The following is a 20,898-nucleotide window of genomic DNA, read 5'->3' on the forward strand; positions in this document are numbered from 1 at the left end:
ATGAACAAAGCTTTGTTGTAGGTGCAATGAAACGCAACTTTTACTAGATTATCCCAAATGACAACGCATAGACAGAGCACTCCCACTCACCTGGGATGACCTTGTAGAAGTCTATAGAAAAGCTAGTTAGAATAGGACTTTCTTTAGCAATCCTGAGTCTGTGTGTGTGTGTGTGTGTGTGTGTGTGTGTGTGTGTGTGTGTGTGTGTCACGGATTCCGTTAGGTAAATGTTGCGTTGGACATTTGACCAGCAGCATTTTAATTTAACGAGTTATGAGAAATGAAGCAGACCCATATGCATTGGGGTGTCCACCCACAGGGCTCAGAATGACAAATGAAATGATGGATACTCATCTTAACAGAACATGTAACTCGAGGATGCAACGGCGTGCGTCCTTACCGAATTCCGATTTGCACTTTGAAGATGCCACATTTACTTTTCCTCAGGCAACAAGACGAGTATTGAACAGCGAAAAATTCTCTAGCCTATGTCAATCTAATATCCCCCATAGTAGAACAGTTGACCTATTCTAATGGTCAGCTTGTCCTTCTGTGTGAGAAATAGCCAATTCCGATGGCACGATAGACCTCAAATTCAAACAACCAGAAGGCTACAGTACATTTTTTTTAAAGCAATGAGGCTGATGCAACAGAACAGAACGTTTAGCTAAACATTTATAAATTATTATTTATTCACATCATAAGGCCAGCAATGTGCACAAGGCAGTAACCCACACTTAAATGTTCATTCCATAATGAAATTAGTGGGAAAATACCGTTGTCAAAAGCACACCGCACATGCCTGCGGTTTCACCTGACAGATTTTTTATTTAATTTTTTTAAAGAAGGGAGATCTAAAGATGCAACAACTTTCATGGGTTGCTAATATGACTAGGATTGTGCCTTAAGAAAAAAAAAGATTTCTAAAACAAGGGTGGGACTGGAAAAAAGTGCGCATCTCTCTACACTGAACAAAAAAATTAACGCAAAATGCAACAACTTCAAAGATTTTACAGAGTTACAGTTCATAAGAAAATCTGTCAATTGAAATAAATAAATTTGCCCCTAATCTATGGATTTCACATGACTAGGAATAAAGATATGCATCTGTTGGTCACAGATAACTTAAAAAAATAAAATAGGTGCGTGGATCAGAAAACCAGTCAGTATCTGGTGTGACCACCATTTGCATCACGCAGTGCGACGCATCTCCTTCGCATAGAGTTGATCAGGCTGTTGATTGTGGCCTGTGGAATACAATGGCTCTTCAATGGTTGTGCGAAGTCGCTGGATATTGGCGGGAACTGGAACACGCTGTCATACCAGTCGATTTAGAGCATCCCAAACATGGGTGACATGTCTGGTGAGTATGCAGGCCGTGGAAGAAGTGGGGAATTTTCAGCTTCCAGGAATTGTGTACGTATCCTTGCGACATGGGGCCGTGCATTATCATGCTGAAACATGAGGTGATGGCGGCGGATGAATGGAAACACAATGAGCCTCAGGATCTCGTCACAGTATCTCTGTGCATTCAAATTGCCATCGATAAAATGCAATTGTGTTCGTTGTCCGTAGCTTATGCCTGCCCATACCATAACCCCACCACCATGGGGCACCTTGATTTCAATGTTGTGAACAACAAACCACTCGCCCACACAACACCATACATGCAGTCTGCCCGGTACAGTTGGAACCAGGATTCATCCGTGAAGAGCACACTTCTCCAGCGTGCCAGTGGCCATCGAAGGTGAGCATTTGCCGACTGAAGCCAGTTACCAGGCTGAACTGCAGTCAAGTCAAGACCCTGGTGAGATGGACAAGCACGCAGATGAGCTTCACTGAAGCCAGTTACCAGGCTGAACTGCAGTCAAGTCAAGACCCTGGTGAGATGGACAAGCACGCAGATGAGCTTCCCCGAAGACAGTTTCAGGCAGTTTTTGCAGACATTTTTCTGTTGTGCAAACGCAGTTTCATCAGCTGTCCGGGTGGCTGGTCTCATACGATCCCGCAGGTAAAGAAGCCAGATGTGGAGAAAGAAGCTTTATGTGCGTATGGAACATTTCTGGGATCTTTTTTTTCAGCTCATGAAACATGGGACCAACACTTCACATGTTGCGTTTATATTTTTGTTCTGTATATACTGTATGCCAACAGTGCGCAACAATGCATAATTTATCATAACCATTGCAGATAACCAATCCTAATGGCTTCATATACAGTGCCTTCGGGAAAGTATTTAGACCCCTGGACTTTTTCTACATTTTGCTACGTTACAGCCTTATTCTAAATCGTCCCCCCCCCTCAATCTACAAACACCCCATAATGACAAAGCAAAAATATGTTATAATTTGTAAATTTAATACGAATAAAAAACTGAAATCTCACATTGACATAAGTATTCAGACCCTTTTCTCAGTACTTTGTTGAAGCACCTTTGGCAGCGATTACAGTCTCGAGTCTTCTTGGGTATGACGCTACAAGCTTGGCACACCTGTATTTGGGTGGTTTCTCCCATTCTTCTCTGCAGATCCTCTCAAGCTCTGTCAGGTTGGATGGGGAGCGTTGCTGCACAGCTATTTTCAGGTCCCTCCAGAGATGTTCGATCAGGTTCAAGTCCGGGCTCTGGCTGGGCCACTCAAGAACATTCAGAGACTTGTCCCGAAGCCACTCCTCTGCGTTGTCTTGGCTGTGTGCTTAGAGTCGTTAACCTGTTGGAAGGTGAACCTTCGCTCCAGTCTGAGGTCCTGAGCGCTCTGGAGCAGATTTTCACCTGTACTCTTTGTACTTTGCTCCAGTCCCTGCCGCTGAAATACATCCCCACAGCATGATGCTGCCACCACGCTTCACCGTAGGGATGGTGCCAGGTTACCTCCAGACGTGACGCTTGGCATTCAGGCCAAAGATTTCAATCTTGGTTTCATCAGACCAGAGAATCTTGTTTCTCATCGTCTGAGAGTCTTTAGGTGCCTTTTGGTAAACTCCAAGTAGGCTATCATGTGCCTTTTACTGAGGAGTGGCTTCCGTCTGGCCACTCTACCATACCAAAGGCCTGATTGGTGGAGCGCTGCAGAGATGGTTGTCCTTCTGGAAGTTTCTCCCATCTCCACAGAAGAACCTCCCTGACCAAGGCCCTTCTCCCATGACTACTCAGTTTGGCTGGGCGGCCAGCTCTCGGAAGAGTTGGTTCATAACTTACTAACTTTAAGAATGATGGAGGCCGCTGTGTTCTTGGGGACCTTCAATGCTGCAGAAATGTTTTGGTACCCTTCCCCAGATCTGTGCCTCGACACAATCCTCTCTCGGATCTCTACAGACAATTGATTCAACCTCATGGCTTGGTTTTTGCTCTGACATGCACTGTCAACTGTGGGACCTTATATAGACAGGCGTGTACCTTTTCAAATCATGTCCAGTCTTTTGAATTTACCACAGGCGGACTCCAATCAAGTTGTAGATACATCAAGGATGATCAATGGAAACAGGATGCACAGGAGGTCCATTTCGAGTCTCATAGAAAAGGGTCTGAATACTTATGGGGTATTGTGAGTAGATTGATGAGTTTAAAAAATGATTCATTCAATTTTAGAATAAGGCTGTAAAGTAACAAAATATGGAAAAAGTGAAAGGGTCTGAATACCTTCTGAATGCACTGTATTTTAGAGTAAAAAACATGTAATATAACACTGAAGTGATTCGCATCTCACGTCTGGAACAATTATTCTCAAAGATAACTTGAAATGGGGCTCAATTCGGCAAGTTGAAAGACATTTTCAGGGTTACAACCAAACTCTGTCTTTTCAATAGACAGGTGTTCGATTTACTTTATCAGGCCAGTTTCTTGGAATGTTCTATACGGATTAACAATTCTACATTGAACACTGCATGGGGATGAATTATGGCCAAAGCATCTGTTTGATCCTGAAGTCTTGACACACCAAAATAGGTCAGTTTAAGCTAGAGATATCTGTTTTCATGCATGGGCTGCGTCTCAATCCACCACATCCGCCTATGTCAGCCTTCCACATCTGCAGTGGAAGGTGGCTGAGCTACAGTGGTGTTTGTCAGAGCAGGAGACGGGTCTTAATGACCAACGAAAATACGCTCTGTCTTTATCAAACTAATATTTGTGCATATTATCAGTGTGGTAATAGCCTAGGCTAACCAATTCTAAATGCCACTTGCAGTTAACAAAAGTAGGGTCGTCACTGAGGTAAGTTACCACAGCCACAAAGTAATAAACCCTGCTTGTTTCTACAATTTTGCATCTAAAAATCTGATTTTAAACCTAACCCTTAACCACACTGTTAAACTTATGCCTAACCTTAAATTACAACCAAAAAGCACATTTTTGCTTAAGAATTTTTATAGAGCCAATTTTGACTTTGTGGGTATCGTAACTAGTGACAACCGCAAGGTAGCCTAAGCAGAAAATTACGCATTTATTCCAAAACTGCAGCTCATTTCTGGAACACATATTTCCCTACTTCAGTCAACCAGTCCATTTTGAATTTGTGATAAAACTATCATCATTTGACAAGGAATGGAGCTTGCGTATCCCATCAGTTCGATACGTTTTTACAGGCAATTATTTCTATAGGCACACACAGCACGCATGTGTAGAGCAAGCAGTCGGGAAAGCAACTGAGTGAGGGATGAAGGGGAAAGGGATTTAGGAGGCAGAACTGTGTGATGCGTAAACTGTGTGATGCTTGGCTTGGTTTATTTTTTGTTGTGTCCCGCAAATGCACAAATGGAACACTAGAGTCAAAGCAAAATAACGTCGTCTTCAAGACAACATTTTCACCAAACAGTTTTCCAGTATTTGAAAAAAAAAAAAGCTCTCTGGTTAAATAGAGTTTTAACATCAGTTTGAGTACTTGATTACTCACGCCCATCAATATGTGTAACGTGCTGCAGCCTGCCTACCGTTAACTAATGCATTTGAATGGTAAAAGGGAAGCGCACTTCAATTACCACCTGAGAAAGAAAAAAATGTTTTGCTCTTTTTAAAATCGTGGCCATCAAAACTGTTAACACACAACTGCATTTACAACTGTTAAGCAATGGTTGAGCTTATTAAAAGCACGTTTCACTCCGGCAGCAACGAATGAGCCGTTTGAAAAGTTGTAGCAGCAACTCACGCGCTGTCTGACAGGTTTTCCTCTCTTAGGCTCTGTACGCTGTGCGCGTGTGATAAGCATAACGACTTACAAAAATACACACGAGCCAATTTAATTCCACTAAATTAGGCAAATTAACCGATACACCTTGACCAATAAGCATGGCCAGTCAAATGTAAATGTATGTCCATCAATGAATAGGCTAAAAGCATTATTTTGCAACGGGATTTTTCTGCATCTCCCAGGCTAATTTTTGGGGATCGGACCAAAACCTTACCGGCTAACGGAAGCCCTGGTGTGTGAAAAGCAAGCGACTGAGTATGAGAGAGCAGGAGTGAGTGAGTGTGAGAGAGTACAAGTGAGCGAGCGAGCGTGAATACCCATCTGCCATTCACCTGGATGACTTTGTAGAAGTACGCGTACTGCCGAGCGGTGTTCTTGTACTGGCTGAGGACGTCCTGGATGGCCTGAGTTGACAGCAGGTGGCGTACTTCTTCCTCCTCGTAATAGAGAGGGGTGTCGTAGTCCCAGGGGAGGGTCTTGATGTAGGGCAGCCAGGGGGAGGAGGGGTCAGCCCGCTCACACAGCAGGTGGAGGGCCAGGGTCACATTACCCATGGCCTGGAGAATACGGTCCTGGCTGTACAGGGGACCTGGGAGGGAGAGAGGAGAATTTACATACAGAACAGTGTGTGTGTGTGTGTGTGTGTGTGTGTGTGTGTGTGTGTGTGTGTGTGTGTGTGTGTGTGTGTATAGAGGTGTATGCGTGAACCCTAGGGGAGGACAAAGCACAAGGGGTTTCAAATGTCAGAGCTCAAAGCCTTGTTGTCAAATCAAACGTTATTTGTCACATGCGCCGAATACAACAGGTGTAGACCTTACAGTGAAATGCTTTCTTACAAGCCCTTAACCAACAATGCAGTTAAGAAAAATAAGTAAAGTAAAAAAATAAAAATAAAATAGATGAGTAAAAATGTAAATAACAAATAATTAAAGTAGCAGCAGTAAAATAACAGTAGCAAGGCTATATACAGGGGGTACCGGTACAATGTGCTGGGGCACAGGTTAGTCAAGGTAATATGTACATGTAGGTAGAGTTAAAGTGACCAAGCATAGAAAACAAACTGAGAGTAGCAGCAGCGTAACAGAGGGGGGGGGGGACAATGCAAATAGTCCGGGTAGCCATTTGATTAGCTGTTCAGGAGTCTTATGGCTTGGAAGGTATAAGCTGTTAAGAAGCGTTTTGGACCTAGACTTGGCGCTCCGGTACCGTTTTCCGTGCGGTAGCAGAGAGAACAGTCTATGACTAGGGTGGCTGGACAATTTGGTGTCTTAGACAATTTTTAGGGCCTTCCTCTGACACCATCTATAGAGGACCTGGATGGCAGGAAGCTTGGCCCCAGTGAGCTACTGGGTCATACGCACCACCCTCTCTAATGCCTTGCGATCAGATGCTGAGTAGTTGCCATACCAGGCAGTAACGCAACCAGTCAGGATGCTCTCGATGGTGCAGCTGTAGAACTTTGAGGATCTGAGGACCCATGCCAAATCTTCTCCTGAGGGAGAATAGGTGTTGTCGTGCCCTCTTCACGACTGTCTTGGTGTGTTTGGACCATGTTAGTTTGTTGGTGATGTGGACACCAAGGAACTTGAAGCTCTCAACCTGCTCCACTACAGCCCCGTCGATGTGAATGGGGGTGTGCTCGGTCCTCCTTTTCCTGTATTCCACAATCATCTCCTTTGTCTTAATCACGTTGAGGGAAAGATTGTTATCCTGGCACCACACTGCCAGGTCTCTGACCTCCTCCCTATAGGCTCTCATCGTTGTCGGTGATCAGGCATACCACTGTTGTGTCGTCAGGTAAACGTATTGATGGTGTTGGGAGTCGTGTCTGGCCATGCAGTCATGAGTGAACAGGGAGTACTGGAGGGGACTGAGCACGCACCCCTGAGGAGCTCCCGTGTTGAGGATCAGCGTGGCAGATGTGTTGTTACCTACCCTTACCACCTGGGGGCGGCCTGTCAGGAAGTCCAGGATCTAGTTGCAGAGGGAGGCGTTTAGTCCCAGGGTCCTTAGCTTAGTGATGAGCTTTGAGGGCCCTATGGATTTGAACACTGAGCTGTAGTCAATGAATAGTATTCTCACGTAGGTGTTCCTTTTGTCCAGGAGGGAAAGGGCAGTATGGAGTGCAATAGAGATTGCATCATCTGTGGATCTGTTGGGGCGGTATGCAAATTGGAGTGGGTCTAGGGCTTCTGGGATAATGGTGTTGATGTGCGCCATGACCAGCCTTTCAAAGCACTTCATGGCTACAGACGTGTGTGCTACGGGTCGGTAGTCAGTTCTTGGGCACAGGGACTATGGTGGTCTGCTTGAAACATGTTGGTATTACAGACTCGGTCAGGGACAAGTTGAAAATGTCAGTGAAGACACTTGCCAGTTGGTCAGCGCAAGCTCGGAATACACGTCCTGGTAATCCGTCTGGCCTTGTGAATGCAGCCTTGTCAATGTTGACCTGTTTAAAAGGTCTTACTCACATCGGCTACGGAGAGTGTGATCACACAGTCATCCGGAACAGCTGATGCTCTCATGCATGTTTCAGTGTTGCTTGCCTCGAAGCGAGCATAGAAGTAATTTAGCTCACATGGAAGGCTTGTGGGCGTAAACCCCGCCAGCTGTATGCTAATCATGTCGTCGTTCAGCCACGACTCGGTGAAACATAAGGTATTACAGTTAATGTCCCGTTAATAGGATATTCGTGATCGTAGCTCGTGTATTTTGTTTTCCAATGATTGTGCATTGGCTAATAGGACTGATGGTAGAGGCAGATAACCCACTCGCCGCCGGATCCTTACAAGGCACCCAGACCTACGTCACCGATATATCTGTCTCCTGCCAATGATGGGGATGTGGGCCAGGTCGGGTGTCTGAAGTAAATCCTTCACGTCCGACTTGATTAAAGAAAAAATCTTTTGTCCAGTACGAAGTGAGTAATCGCTGTCCTGATATCTAGAAGCTCTTTTCGGTCATAAGAGACAGCGGCAGAAACATTATGTACAAAATAAGTTTCAAATAACGCGGGGGGGAAAAAAACACACAATTGGTTAGGAGACTAAAACGGCAGCCATCTTCTCCGGCGCCATCATCATGTTTTTTTAAAGGTAGGATCTTTATTTTCTCCACGTGCAATAGTTCTTCCACCAACAAATAGACAGATGTCCAGCTTGTCTGTATTTAACTGAACTTACACATTATGGGCAAAAACACAGTATATGGGCCTAGGGCTGGGTGATATGGTCAAAATATAATATCTCAATATTTTTCATATATATATATTTATTTATTTTTTATTATTATTATTTTTTTTTTAATAAAAGTTCTAAATACGCTTTATGAGCAGTTCATGACCTTAGGGTGGATCCAAAATTAATTCTCTGCATTTCCTGCACTTGTGTTATGTCCACACTGTGCCATGCAGGGCTGCATGATATGGGCCAAATATCTAGGCCTAATTAATTGGTGAACTATTGGAATCATGGAAATAAAATTATTATTCTAATTCTATAGTTGGAATATTGTTTAACATGACAGTGAATTAGTAAGTCAGGGAGGAACTTTTGACAGGGTAGGAACCAAGTGTCAGTGTTTCCAGGTGACCCTAATTAGAGTTTACATTACACGTTTTATTACCTAATGTAGCTAGCTAACATATTGATGCTTCGTCTATTCCTCTCTGATTTAGAAGACACCGTTGCAGAAACAGAGATGAACCAATCACTGAAGACTGTTCTGTACAACACCCCTCATTTTAATGTCACCACAAACAACTTCAATGGTGGCAGTCTGACTGAGGTATGTGGTGAACGATAGAGCAGCGGAATAATTCAGTTTGAGTCCTCAGGCAAACGTTTGCTCTGACTTAGTACATTTAGCAAGCTACTAGCAAGCTAGCTAGCCAGCTAACCAGTGATTAGCAGCTAACAAGATTTATTTTAGCCGCAGACAGTAAGTAAGATACACAAACGAATAGTTTAATTATAGAATGCTTTTGGAAAGCAGCATGTCAGCAACATCTTGTTGCATCAATCGGACCATGCAGACTGCAGAATGAATGGCAAGAAAGTGCTTGTGACCAACGTTCCATGTAATGTTTTCCAGCATTGAACAATTTCAGGTCTGCACAAACTTTAACTTTGTGAAAAATCTGCGCAACTTCCAGCACTCATTTTACTGTGAACACTAAGGCTGTACCAATTTTAAAAGTTAGTTTTAACAGTGGCCAAGTAGGATACTGTGGCTATTTGATCATAATCAAATGACTCTGTGTCACGGAGGCGCTCCGCACTGCTAAAGCTAACTCTCTCTCCTCTGCTCTCATCCTTCTAGACCTATCGGCTGCCTTTGATACTGTGAACCATCAGATCCTCCTCTCCACCCTCTCCGAGCTGGGCATCTCCGGCGCGGCCCACGCTTGGATTGCGTCCTACCTGACAGGTCGCTCCTACCAGGTGGCGTGGCGAGAATCTGTCTCCGCACCACGTGCTCTCACCACTGGTGTCCCCCAGGGCTCTGTTCTAGGCCCTCTCCTATTCTCGCTATACACCAAGTCACTTGGCTCTGTCATATCCTCACATGGTCTCTCCTATCATTGCTATGCAGACGACACACAATTAATCTTCTCCTTTCCCCCCTCTGATAACCAGGTGGTGAATCGCATCTCTGCATGTCTGGCAGACATATCAGTGTGGATGACGGATCACCACCTCAAGCTGAACCTCGGCAAGACGGAGCTGCTCTTCCTCCCGGGGAAGGACTGCCCGTTCCATGATCTCGCCATCACGGTTGACAACTCCATTGTGTCCTCCTCCCAGAGTGCTAAGAACCTTGGCGTGATCCTGGACAACACCCTGTCGTTCTCAACTAACATCAAGGCGGTGACCCGTTCCTGTAGGTTCATGCTCTACAACATTCGCAGAGTACGACCCTGCCTCACGCAGGAAGCGGCGCAGGTCCTAATCCAGGCACTTGTCATCTCCCGTCTGGATTACTGCAACTCGCTGTTGGCTGGGCTCCCTGCCTGTGCCATTAAACCCCTACAACTCATCCAGAACGCCGCAGCCCGTCTGGTGTTCAACTTTCCCAAGTTCTCTCACGTCACCCCGCTCCTCCGCTCTCTCCACTGGCTTCCAGTTGAAGCTCGCATCCGCTACAAGACCATGGTGCTTGCCTACGGAGCTGTGAGGGGAACGGCACCCCCGTACCTTCAGGCTCTGATCAGGCCCTACACCCAAACAAGGGCACTGCGTTCATCCACCTCTGGCCTGCTCGCCTCCCTACCTCTGAGGAAGTACAGTTCCCGCTCAGCCCAGTCAAAACTGTTCGCTGCTCTGGCACCCCAATGGTGGAACAAACTCCCTCACGACGCCAGGTCAGCGGAGTCAATCACCACCTTCCGGAGACACCTGAAACCCCACCTCTTTAAGGAATACCTAGGATAGGATAAAGTAATCCTTCTAACCCCCCCCCCCCCCCTTAAAAGAGTTAGATGCACTATTGTAAAGTGGTTGTTCCACTGGATATCATAAGGTGAATGCACCAATTTGTAAGTCGCTCTGGATAAGAGCGTCTGCTAAATGACTTAAATGTAAATGTAAATAATGTAGGCCTACCATTTAAAAATAAAATAAAAATTAAACGCATCCCATCAAATATTAACATGGAAATAGCTGTTCTATCTTTCAGCCTACTGTAACAGCCATTGTGTGGTGTTCAATCTAGGCCTACATTCCATAAAACCTTTGGGGGGAAAAACATGTAGGGCTTGACATTAACCTGTTTATACACTTGTCATTCAGACAAGGTGGTGACTGAAAATGTGTTTGATGCAAGAAACCACTTTACAAAATAAAAATGCATTATTATTCCAATACCATTACTACAGAGAATCAGACAAATTATGTTACCCTCTGCCTATTGGCTACAAGCCTGTCTCAAAACACAACACTGCCCATTTAAGACAAAAATAGCTCTTTATCAGACTCGCTTTCAAAGCTTTGCGCTCTTGTAAGAAGCAGTCTCTCCCCTATTGCTGACTACAAATCATCTATAACTGGGCTAACAACTCACTAACTAGCAAAGGATATGAACAAAATGTACACGTGGCTACATGCAGCTCTCGCTTAGATCTCAAAACAAGCGTATCTACTCACGACCGTTCATGCTGTAAACACAGTCCAGTTCAAAGTAAATGGCACAGGTCCATATATGGCAATAGGCTATTTGCATATTGGCCAACTGCAGCTCTGATTGGTTACACACTGGTCTGTGTAGAGTACAGGCTGAGTCGTACATGTCAATGCAATAGAATCCTACTCCGATCTGTTCTGCCTACAACAAAATCTCTTGCATAGTTTGTTTTGTTTCGGTATGTTGCATTGAAAGTGGCTAATATTGTGTTGATTTTATCACAATTGCCACAGTAAAGGGAAACGTTGATGTGTTAACAGTGGTCACCAACCTTTTCTCAGTCAAGATCACTTTGAGACAAAGTGAGACAGCGGAGAGAGCAGCAGACTGAGCATCTCAAATTCTCTCCGCTCTCCCTTTCCTCCACTGACACTCACCAAATAGGGACACAGTCTTCCAGCTGATTGCAAAACTCCAAGTCGCACCGCATTATTTCTGCTTCATGCACAAATTAATGTTGTTACTCCTATGAACAGAGAAAGTGAAATATTCCTTGATTTTAATAAAAGTCAAGCCTAATAATAACAACGCAAGTCTATAGATAGACTGTCCTACTCATTCATTACTGCTGCACTGCTTGTAGTAGCACTGAGTGGAAATAGGAAGAACGCGCATTTTATGGCTCAGAAAAGTGTTGAATAGGAAGTGTTGACAGTGATGAGTAAGAACTTAAACATGAACTCACTCATAAAAACAGCAGCTCTTTGCTGTATTCATTGACAGTCTCTAGTCGTGGTTTTAAATGTTTTGAAACCTCACAGTATCAACTTGGCTGTAGCTTTATTTTATTTTTATGGCTGCTACGTTACTGTCATCTGAGCCATCCGATTGGCCAGCGGTGGGCATATAGTGCACTCGATTTGCTCTCCGGGCCTGCCGGGAAGGCATAGTTTGTACCTTCAGACACGTGAAATGGTTCAAAATGGCAAGTCTGCCTACCCAGCGCAGCTGAATCGGGTGCACCTACCGCCAACAGCCCGAGATGAATAAAAAAAAATAGTCTTTATCGTTGGGATTTTTCAGAAATGTTTGGCGATCGACTAGGAATGCCTTGGAGATCTTCCACTGCTCTAGAAAGTTGACTGAAGTTCAATCTCGTGCTTCTCTCTGTCAGCTGATATTTCTACTGTGCAGTCCTGGGGGAGCTGCACTGCAGTCTCAAGGCTACTGCATGCCCGCGCTCAGCTTAGAGGGAACATTGCTTGTGACTCTGTGGTCGAGCAACTGCGCTCTCCTTGAGTGACAGGGGGCATGGCTTGGTGTGGGAAACAGCATGTAGCAGGAGGAGGGAGAAAGACGACTCAAGTAGCAAATTGAGTAAACTAGAAAAATGTATATAACACGCGCGTATCACTTTAAACATACCAAACATTGAAATACTGTTATAGAAGTGAAAGTAAAAACCCAATACCGGTCTGTGTATCAATACCGCTATATAGTAAAATCCGGTATACCACTCAGCCCTCTACGGGGCTTACGTTGTCACTCACCCAGGACAGAGTTCTTGGCCGATTCCACAGTCATCAGCATCTTCCTGGGGATCCACAGAAACAGCTCCTCTGCCTGAGGAAACAAACGTTATCAGAATGGACAGTGGATTTCCATGCTTGAATTACATGGATGAATCTAAAGTTTGGCCCGTGATTTTAGTCCACCCCAGGCTTATTTGAATAATATTATTCATTGTACACTTAGTAAAAAATCATTCAAGAGTGTTAGCTACGTCATTGAATAAACTCCCACCAACTCACAGAGAGAAAAGGGAAGAGAAAGGGCAGAGCCCTGTAGTGTTGCACGGCATACTGAAACTTCAGTACTTTTTCGATACCCCCAAAAGAAAGTTAGGTGCTAGAATTTTTGCTACGTTCAGTACTTCTTTCAAATGTATCTCACTTGATTGAGAGGACCAAGTCTGTCTATCAGCGCAGCTGTTTATAGCACAAAGAGCAAAGTGCCTGCTCCACTCATTCCTTGCTGAAGCCGTCTGGGCCGTAACCTCCCCACTCATGCTGCAGAGAAATGAACACACTTAAATAATGCAACACGGCATATAGAATGTTGAAAATGTTCATTACTGTTCGCAAAACAATGTCGATACAAGCTAGAACACTTTTACAATGCAAGACGATACTGGTATCTTCCAGCTTTAATTGTAGGCTAACTCCCTTGCTAGCTTACAGCTGAAGCAAGGTCAATTCACTACCCTAGTACCATAAGGCAAAATATGTGGATTTCAAAAGCTGATTGTCACCAAAAACGTTATAAATTCACTTCGTCACCCTCGCCACAAAAAACTCATTAACTTCATCTCCCTCGCCTCCTGTCTGGTTCCCACATTCTGCCTCATGAAGTCAATACTTCTTCTATGCAAATGTTGTGGACGAGTACAATAAAATAATGTTCTCGTAGCAGTTGCTAATAAAATAATAAAAGTCCTAAATGGAAAGGATTGTCATCTGTAGCCCCGTGAAATTAGCATATTATATTTTGTTTTAACCCTTATTTTACCAGGTACGTTGACTGAGAACACATTCTCATTTACAGCAACGACCCGGGGAATAGTTACAGGGGAGAGGACGGGGGAAATGAATGAGCCAATTGGAAGCTGGGGATGATTAGGAGGCCACGACGGTATGAGGGCCAGATTAGGAATTTAGCCAGGACACCGGGGTTAACATCCCTACTCTTACAATAAGTGCCATGGGATCTTTAGCACTGAGAGCCAGGCATTTAACATCCCATCCAAAAGAGAGCACTTTACACAGGGCAGTGTCCCCAATCACTACCCTGAGGCATTGGGATATCATTTTTGGGGGACCAGAGGAAAGAGTGCCTCCTACTGGCGCTATACTTCCAGCAGCATCTGTTCTCCCATCCAGGGACCGAACAGGACCAACCCTGCTTAGCTTCAGAGGAAAGACAGTAGTTGTATGCTGCTGGCCAATAACTCAAATGCATGCATTGCACACACTCCTATTGAATAATATGCATTCGCCTGTACTGTGATTTACGCAGTTTATCAATAGAGATATACCTTTAAAATAAATGATAAACCTTTGTTTTGTAGCTAGGTTGGTTAAGGGAAAGGGGGATACCTAGTCAATTGTACAACTGAATGGATTCAACTGAAATGTGTCTTCCGCATTTAACCCAACCCCTCTGAATCAGAGAGGTGCGGGGAGCTGCCTTAATCTACGTCTTCGGCGAACAGTAGGTTAACTGCCTTGCTCAGGGGCAGAACGACAGATTTTTACCTTGTCAGCTCTGGGATTAGATCCAGCAACCTTTCGGTTACTGGACCAATGCTCTAACCACTAGGCTACCGGTTAAAACAAAGTCAAAGTGATTGCATAACTGATTATTTCATGCATAGATGGCGGTCTCAAATTTTTTACATCAAAATGTTCAAATGTAATGATATTGAACTCAAAGGATGCTCAAAGATTTAACAGAGCAGTAGTTGAGTTTATCTGTCTGGATCAAGAGCCTTTCTGTGACTTTGGCTAATAAGTCTTTCTTTGTTGTTATGGTATCATTTTGGTATGGAGTATCTTGATACTAAACCTGGTATCGGTATCAAAATCATAATTCCGTTATCGTGACAGCAACAGAGCCCTGGGCTTCATACAAACAGCTCGGCCTGTTTGATCGATCAGACCTAAACGGCAGCCATTTTAGAACATCAATAATGAGGGCTGATTGGTGGGTCATTATGAGAAGAACACCAATAAGAGAGAGTTAAGCCTTGTTTCCTCTGTTGAAATATAATCAAGGAGCTGATCAATCTAGATGACCTGAGGCTTCCTCCATAGACTAAGGCCTTTCTCGTCCTTAAAAATGCCTTGGAGCAATTTTGTTAATCAGTTGAACTTGTACAATAAGAAACTCTTGTTTCCATTGCAAAACGTTTTGCTACGATGTGCACTACTGAATACGACCCAAGTGATGTCACCCCTGACAACTGTTGCCATGGACACCGGCCGATCCGGTTGTAGCGACCCACCTTGATGTCCTTGGTTGCCCTGAGGCCGAAGCCCTCGCCAGCAAAGTTGGCGATCTCAAAACCCTCGCAGGACGCTCCACTCTCCTGAGCCCACGCCATCAGCTTCGGGAAGAACTCCTCTCTGCTGCCCTCGAATATCACAGAGATACCTGGGAAAGAGACGGAGAAACACACACACACAGTTATGATCAAACTCATAGTTCTTAATCTATATAGGCCATGTTACGGATGTCAGTGAAAAGCATTTAACATGTGTGAAGATAATGTTTCTGAGTATAATTTAAAATGTTGAGACAAGAAGAAGGGGAGGGGTGTGGCGAAGATATAGGGGAGTCTAGAACGGCTCAGCTGTCTCCCACAAATTCTTGTGCATCCATTGTTTCATGTGATTTGTTTGCCCATTATTATTTCTTTATCATCAACTCTCCATCACGTGTCACCAGTAGTAAATGTACCATTAATCCCCGTCCTTTGGTTATTTTAATATCTGTTAAATCATGTATTACAGTCATTTACCGTTCTCATTCTCGGAGTGGAAACGTTTGCAGAGTTCACAGCCTGCTACACTTGTAAGAAACAAGCTTTGGTTTATTTCATAACCATCATTTACGATATTTGTCAATTTTTTCCATTGTCTTTTGTTTGGAGTGCTCCATGTGAGCAATGAGCAAGTATCTTGTTTGTCTGTCCTGATAACGTTGAGAGAGCGAGCGCCTCAGGATGCATAGAGGTACCTGGTCTGCTGTGCGGAAATCTAGGATAGCCTTTGTTATCCATTGAGAATAATAATATATTAAAACTGCAGTTCCTCCCAGCAAGCTATTTAAAAAAATCTTTCCAACAATTTCGATAATCACCCATCCTTCACCCAGCGTGAAAGAGCAATGGAAGTTATAGGCCTACTGCTGCATTGGCCTATAGGCTATAAGTTCCATGCGCTCATTTCTTTAGCCGCCAATGGATCACGATGTATCAATGTGTCCATATGGCAGAGGCTGGTGATCTCGCATTAGTTGACTTTTACCTTTTAGATGTATAATTTTTATTTCGATTTTTATGCTTAACCACATGACAATGATTTTGATAAACAAAAATGTTATTGAATTGAAACTATTCAACTAAAATGCACATATGAAAATCATAACTTGCCCGCAGAACGGTAGAAATGGTAAGATAAATTGTAGGCTCCCCAAACTTTAAACTCACACGCCGCCTATGAAGTCTTAAAATACTTGCCTCATAATATGAAATTTAAAAACAATCAAGTTTGAAACAATGAAGCGCTGACAGCCCGTTGCCTACACATGAATGGGAGGTGCGCTTCAATTACTAGTTAAGAAAAAAAAAATATATTTTTAAAATCATACACCAAAACTGTTTTTAACACTCGATTGTGTTGTTTGGAATTGTTGCGCAAAGGATTGGGCTTCTAAAAGCCCATGTTTACCTCCAGCAGCAGCTGAGGAGCTTCAGGGGAAATCACGCTTTTCATTTATTTTGGGCCAAACGGCGGTGATTGCCGGCTAAAGGAAACCCGTGTGTGTTCAAGCATACCTTTCTGTTTCTTCCTGATCTTCTCCACCAAGCCTCGTATCTGGACGTACTCCTCCCACTCTTTCCCTGGAGAAGGTGCAGCACTGCTGCATTCTAACGGGACATACATGGGGGAAACATCACATCATAAGTAACATAAGGCAATCACATTGGGGAAACAGGCCCTGACACTGATCAAGCCTAAGAACATTCCATGGACACAGAATCTCAATTGAAAATTCTTCTTAGTCTTATGGGCCCCTTGTCAAAAGTAGTACACTATATCGGGTATAGGTTGCAGGGTGCCAGCCCGGCTACGTACTCTGTAGGAGCTCCGATATGAGGTTTATCATCTCTCTGGGGGAGACCACAGCCATGGCGCCTGTCCCCGACTTCTGAGTCTTCACTCGACTCTTCTTTCCCATGATGCAGCTGGACAGAGAGCAGGATAGGGACTGGGTTGAGAGAGACAGACAGCACAAAGTCATTCACTCAACTAAAGCATAATCTTGGGAGAGAAGAAACATTACAAAAATCACTCATCTCTGTTAACCCTGAAGTAAAATCTTGTGTAATTTGGTCAGCTGCGCGATTCACTTCGGTGTTCATACATGTTAGAAACTGAAAGTCGTCACCCTCACAAAAGGAAACGCTTAGCCAAAGCCCCCCCTTCCCCTTCCGGACCGTGTGGGCGCACTACAGGCAAAGTTTAGGCACCGCCTTCACCCAATCCTGACACGTCCAGATAACCAGTGACAAAAATGTATGCAAAAAATAAACTGGATTTTCGGATCTCGCAAATCCCATTTATCTCTCGGTCTACAAGCAGTGTCTGCCCACGGGAGATTACAAAATCACATTGCTTAATCAAATAATTTTTTTTGTCCATGGTCGTATTCACTAGTCGCCACTAAACAGAAGAAAAAAATTATTGAAACCAGGAGGGAAAGACTACCTAAACATGTCCAATAAGAAATGTGCTTTCCCATAGGGCTGATATGGTTGAAGTGATTTTAATGGTGTTTAAATAGACCTACATTCATTTTTATGAACTTTATTTTCATGTCGATAAGCTTTACCTAATAGCAGGAGTGTTTACTAATGATTATAAACTGTGTGGTTTCTGCCCTGAATGCTGACAGCCGTGGTAACGGATATGACAAAACATGTATTTTTACTGCTCTAATTACGTCGGTAACCAGTTTATAATAGCAATAAGGCAACTCGGGGGTTTGTGGTATATGGCCAATATACCACGGCTAAGGGCTGTGTCCAGGCAATCCGCAATACGTCATGCCTAAGAACAGCCCTTAGCCGTGGTATATTGGCCACATACCACACCCCCTCGTGCCTTATTGCTTAATTATAAGCAATTGTTCTGCTAACTTGGTTTGTCTATTAAACGGTCTACATCTCCTAATCTTTATTTTTATTTTTTTAATTGAATATCCGAAACATACAATATACTTGCAGTGAAGCCGCTCAACAACTACATCACACCAGTCATCCAACAGACTCCCATTCAGAGCGACACACAGAAGCTTCCAGGGTCAATGCCCTGCTCAATGGCACGTTGACAGATCTCCCACCTGGCCAAAATACATGAACCCGAACCCTCCCAAGACCCCCCCCCCCACAGTTCCCCATTAGCTGTCCCTCAACCATTCGAGACCCCTCCCAAAGTCTCCCCCAAGAACAAAAAATACAATTAGTTCCAATCCCCACCCCCAAGAACCCACCAATGCACCAACAAAATGAACTAAAGAGAAAAAAGAAAACAATGCAAAAAAACAAAAGACATCAAGGACAACTAAAATCATAACAGCAATGCCAACTGTATATGTTTGTGAGCATGTCTGGCACTATTACATGTATGTGTGTGTTCTTGTATGCGTTTATTTGAATGAGTGTGTGTATATGCATGTGTACAAACACCTGCACGGCATCAGCCTCAGGCAAACCGGAATTAGCTGTAAAAAATACTGCCCCTTCATGTCATTCAAAGGTACTATTAATTATGTTTAATTTTTTACTTTTATCTTTGACCATCATTCTTTCTCCCACACAGCAACTCCACATCCCAACCCTCAGCTTCCCTCATCCCATCCCACCTATCTCTGCTGGCCACCCTCTTCGGATTTCTACGCAACATATATATCTTTCAACTATGCTGTGATGTGTAACGTACAATTTCAATCTACCTAATCGAATAGAATCCACAGATTGCGAGTTGAAGATGAATAATTTTACTAAGAGTATTAGTATGTTAGTAATTGACTGACCCAGTCTTTAAAAAAATATATAATAATAATATTTTAACTAGGCAATTCAGTTAAGAACAAATTCTTATTTACAATGACGGCCTACCGGGGAACAGTGGGTTAACTGCCTTGAACAAGGGCAGAACGACAGATTATTACCCTGTCTGCTCTGGGATTCGATCTAGCAACCTTCCAGTTACTAGTCCAATGCTCTAACCACTACTCTACCTGCCACCCCAGATCTCCTAACAGTACTATTTCTAGGGTCAATTTTAGATCAATGCTATGCATTTTCAGCCATTCCTGAACCTGAGAACCGAAACAGGCTACCTGAGAGCAATACCAAAATAAATAGTCTATTGATTCTGTATCCTCACACACAACAAAATCTGAAGAGCTTCGATGATTTTATGAACCAAATAATCAACATTTTATTGGTGGCAAGAATTCGATATAATAATTTTAACTGAAAAGCACGTCTTGAAAGTCTTGAATCTTGCGTTGTTTTATATAATCAACTCATACACCCTGTACAATGGAATCGGTACATCAAAAATCTCTTCAACTATTTTGCAATCTGTATGGCACAGTTGTCAACATCCTGGTCCTTAAATTAAACTGGTACACTTTCCTATTTATGCAATTTTTGATCCTTTATATTGGGCAGACAAACCAGTTCCCTACCTCCTCCCGCTGCCACCTGCCTCATCCATTTTTGGGGTAACGCTGTAATCAATTGGTTGTACTCATGGATTGAGCAGATCTTCCCGTACATTTCTGATAACTCTGTGAAGGACATAACTACACCATTCCAATTTACAATACCCTTTTCAAACATCTTTCCCATAAATACAGGTATTATATCAACCAGCACATTTGAGTTCAGCCATAATATTTGTTCTATCTTATCAGGGGGATAAAATTTTAATTGTAGCCAGCACCGCATTGCTTGTTTAATTTTCAATTAATCAAAATTGAGACATGGCAATCTGCACCAAGGCCATTTTTAAACAATGGATGAGCTTTTCTTAGTAGTCTACTTGAGAACCATTTAGGGTTAAAATAGACTTTTGAATAAGTGAAGCTTTTAGAGGTTTAGTGATTTTATATTTAATCATCTCAACCCACCCAATTCATCTTCATTATATAGATAGGCACGATTTATTTTGTCTGGTTTAGTGTCCCAGATAATGCAAAATATTTTTTGCTCATATGATTTGAAAAACGAATCAGGAGTAGGCAGCGCCATAAGTGAGTAAACTGAGATATGACTAAGGAGTTAATCAGGGCAATTTTTCCATAAATACAGGTATTTACCTCTCCATGGTTGCAGGATCTTGTCTATTTTTACAAGTTCTCTTCTGAAATTCATTGTGGAGAGCATATTTATTTATTTTGTGACATGAATACCAAATATGTCTACTTCACAAGCAGCCCGTTTTATAGGTAAACTGCAGGGTAATGTAAAAGTTGTATTTTTTTTAAAGATCCAATACGTAATATTGTACACTTATCATAATTAGGTTTTAGTCCAGAGAGTACAGAAAAGTTATCTAGATCTTCAATGAAACATTGCAGGGATCTAGCTTGCGGACTTAATATAAAACTTGAGTCATCGGCATACATGGACACCTTCGTTTTTAAGCTTTGGATTTCTAATCCTCTAATGTTGTTATTGGATCTGATTTTAATAGCTAGCATTTCGATGACCATAACGAATAGATATGGTGACAAC

At 43.1% G+C, this 20,898-nt stretch overlaps 1 protein-coding gene across 3 annotated transcripts in view; it reads right to left on the reverse strand.

The window, feature by feature from the left end:
• LOC139553286 (actin-histidine N-methyltransferase-like) overlaps positions 1-20,898 on the reverse strand; it is a 55,352-nt gene that overhangs the window by 24,345 nt on the left and 10,109 nt on the right. For all 3 annotated transcript variants that reach the window (XM_071365460.1, XM_071365458.1, XM_071365459.1), the window contains exons 2-6: positions 17,225-17,357; positions 16,924-17,016; positions 15,370-15,518; positions 12,857-12,929; positions 5,516-5,772 (exon numbers count right to left, since the gene is read on the reverse strand). In XM_071365460.1, the coding sequence (XP_071221561.1) occupies positions 5,516-5,772; positions 12,857-12,929; positions 15,370-15,518; positions 16,924-17,016; positions 17,225-17,327 (675 nt within the window). In that variant the 5' untranslated portion in view covers positions 17,328-17,357. The remainder of the gene's footprint in view (positions 1-5,515; positions 5,773-12,856; positions 12,930-15,369; positions 15,519-16,923; positions 17,017-17,224; positions 17,358-20,898) is intronic.

Source organism: Salvelinus alpinus, chromosome 25 (assembly GCF_045679555.1).
Source record: "Salvelinus alpinus chromosome 25, SLU_Salpinus.1, whole genome shotgun sequence".
Classification (NCBI taxonomy): domain Eukaryota; kingdom Metazoa; phylum Chordata; class Actinopteri; order Salmoniformes; family Salmonidae; genus Salvelinus; species Salvelinus alpinus.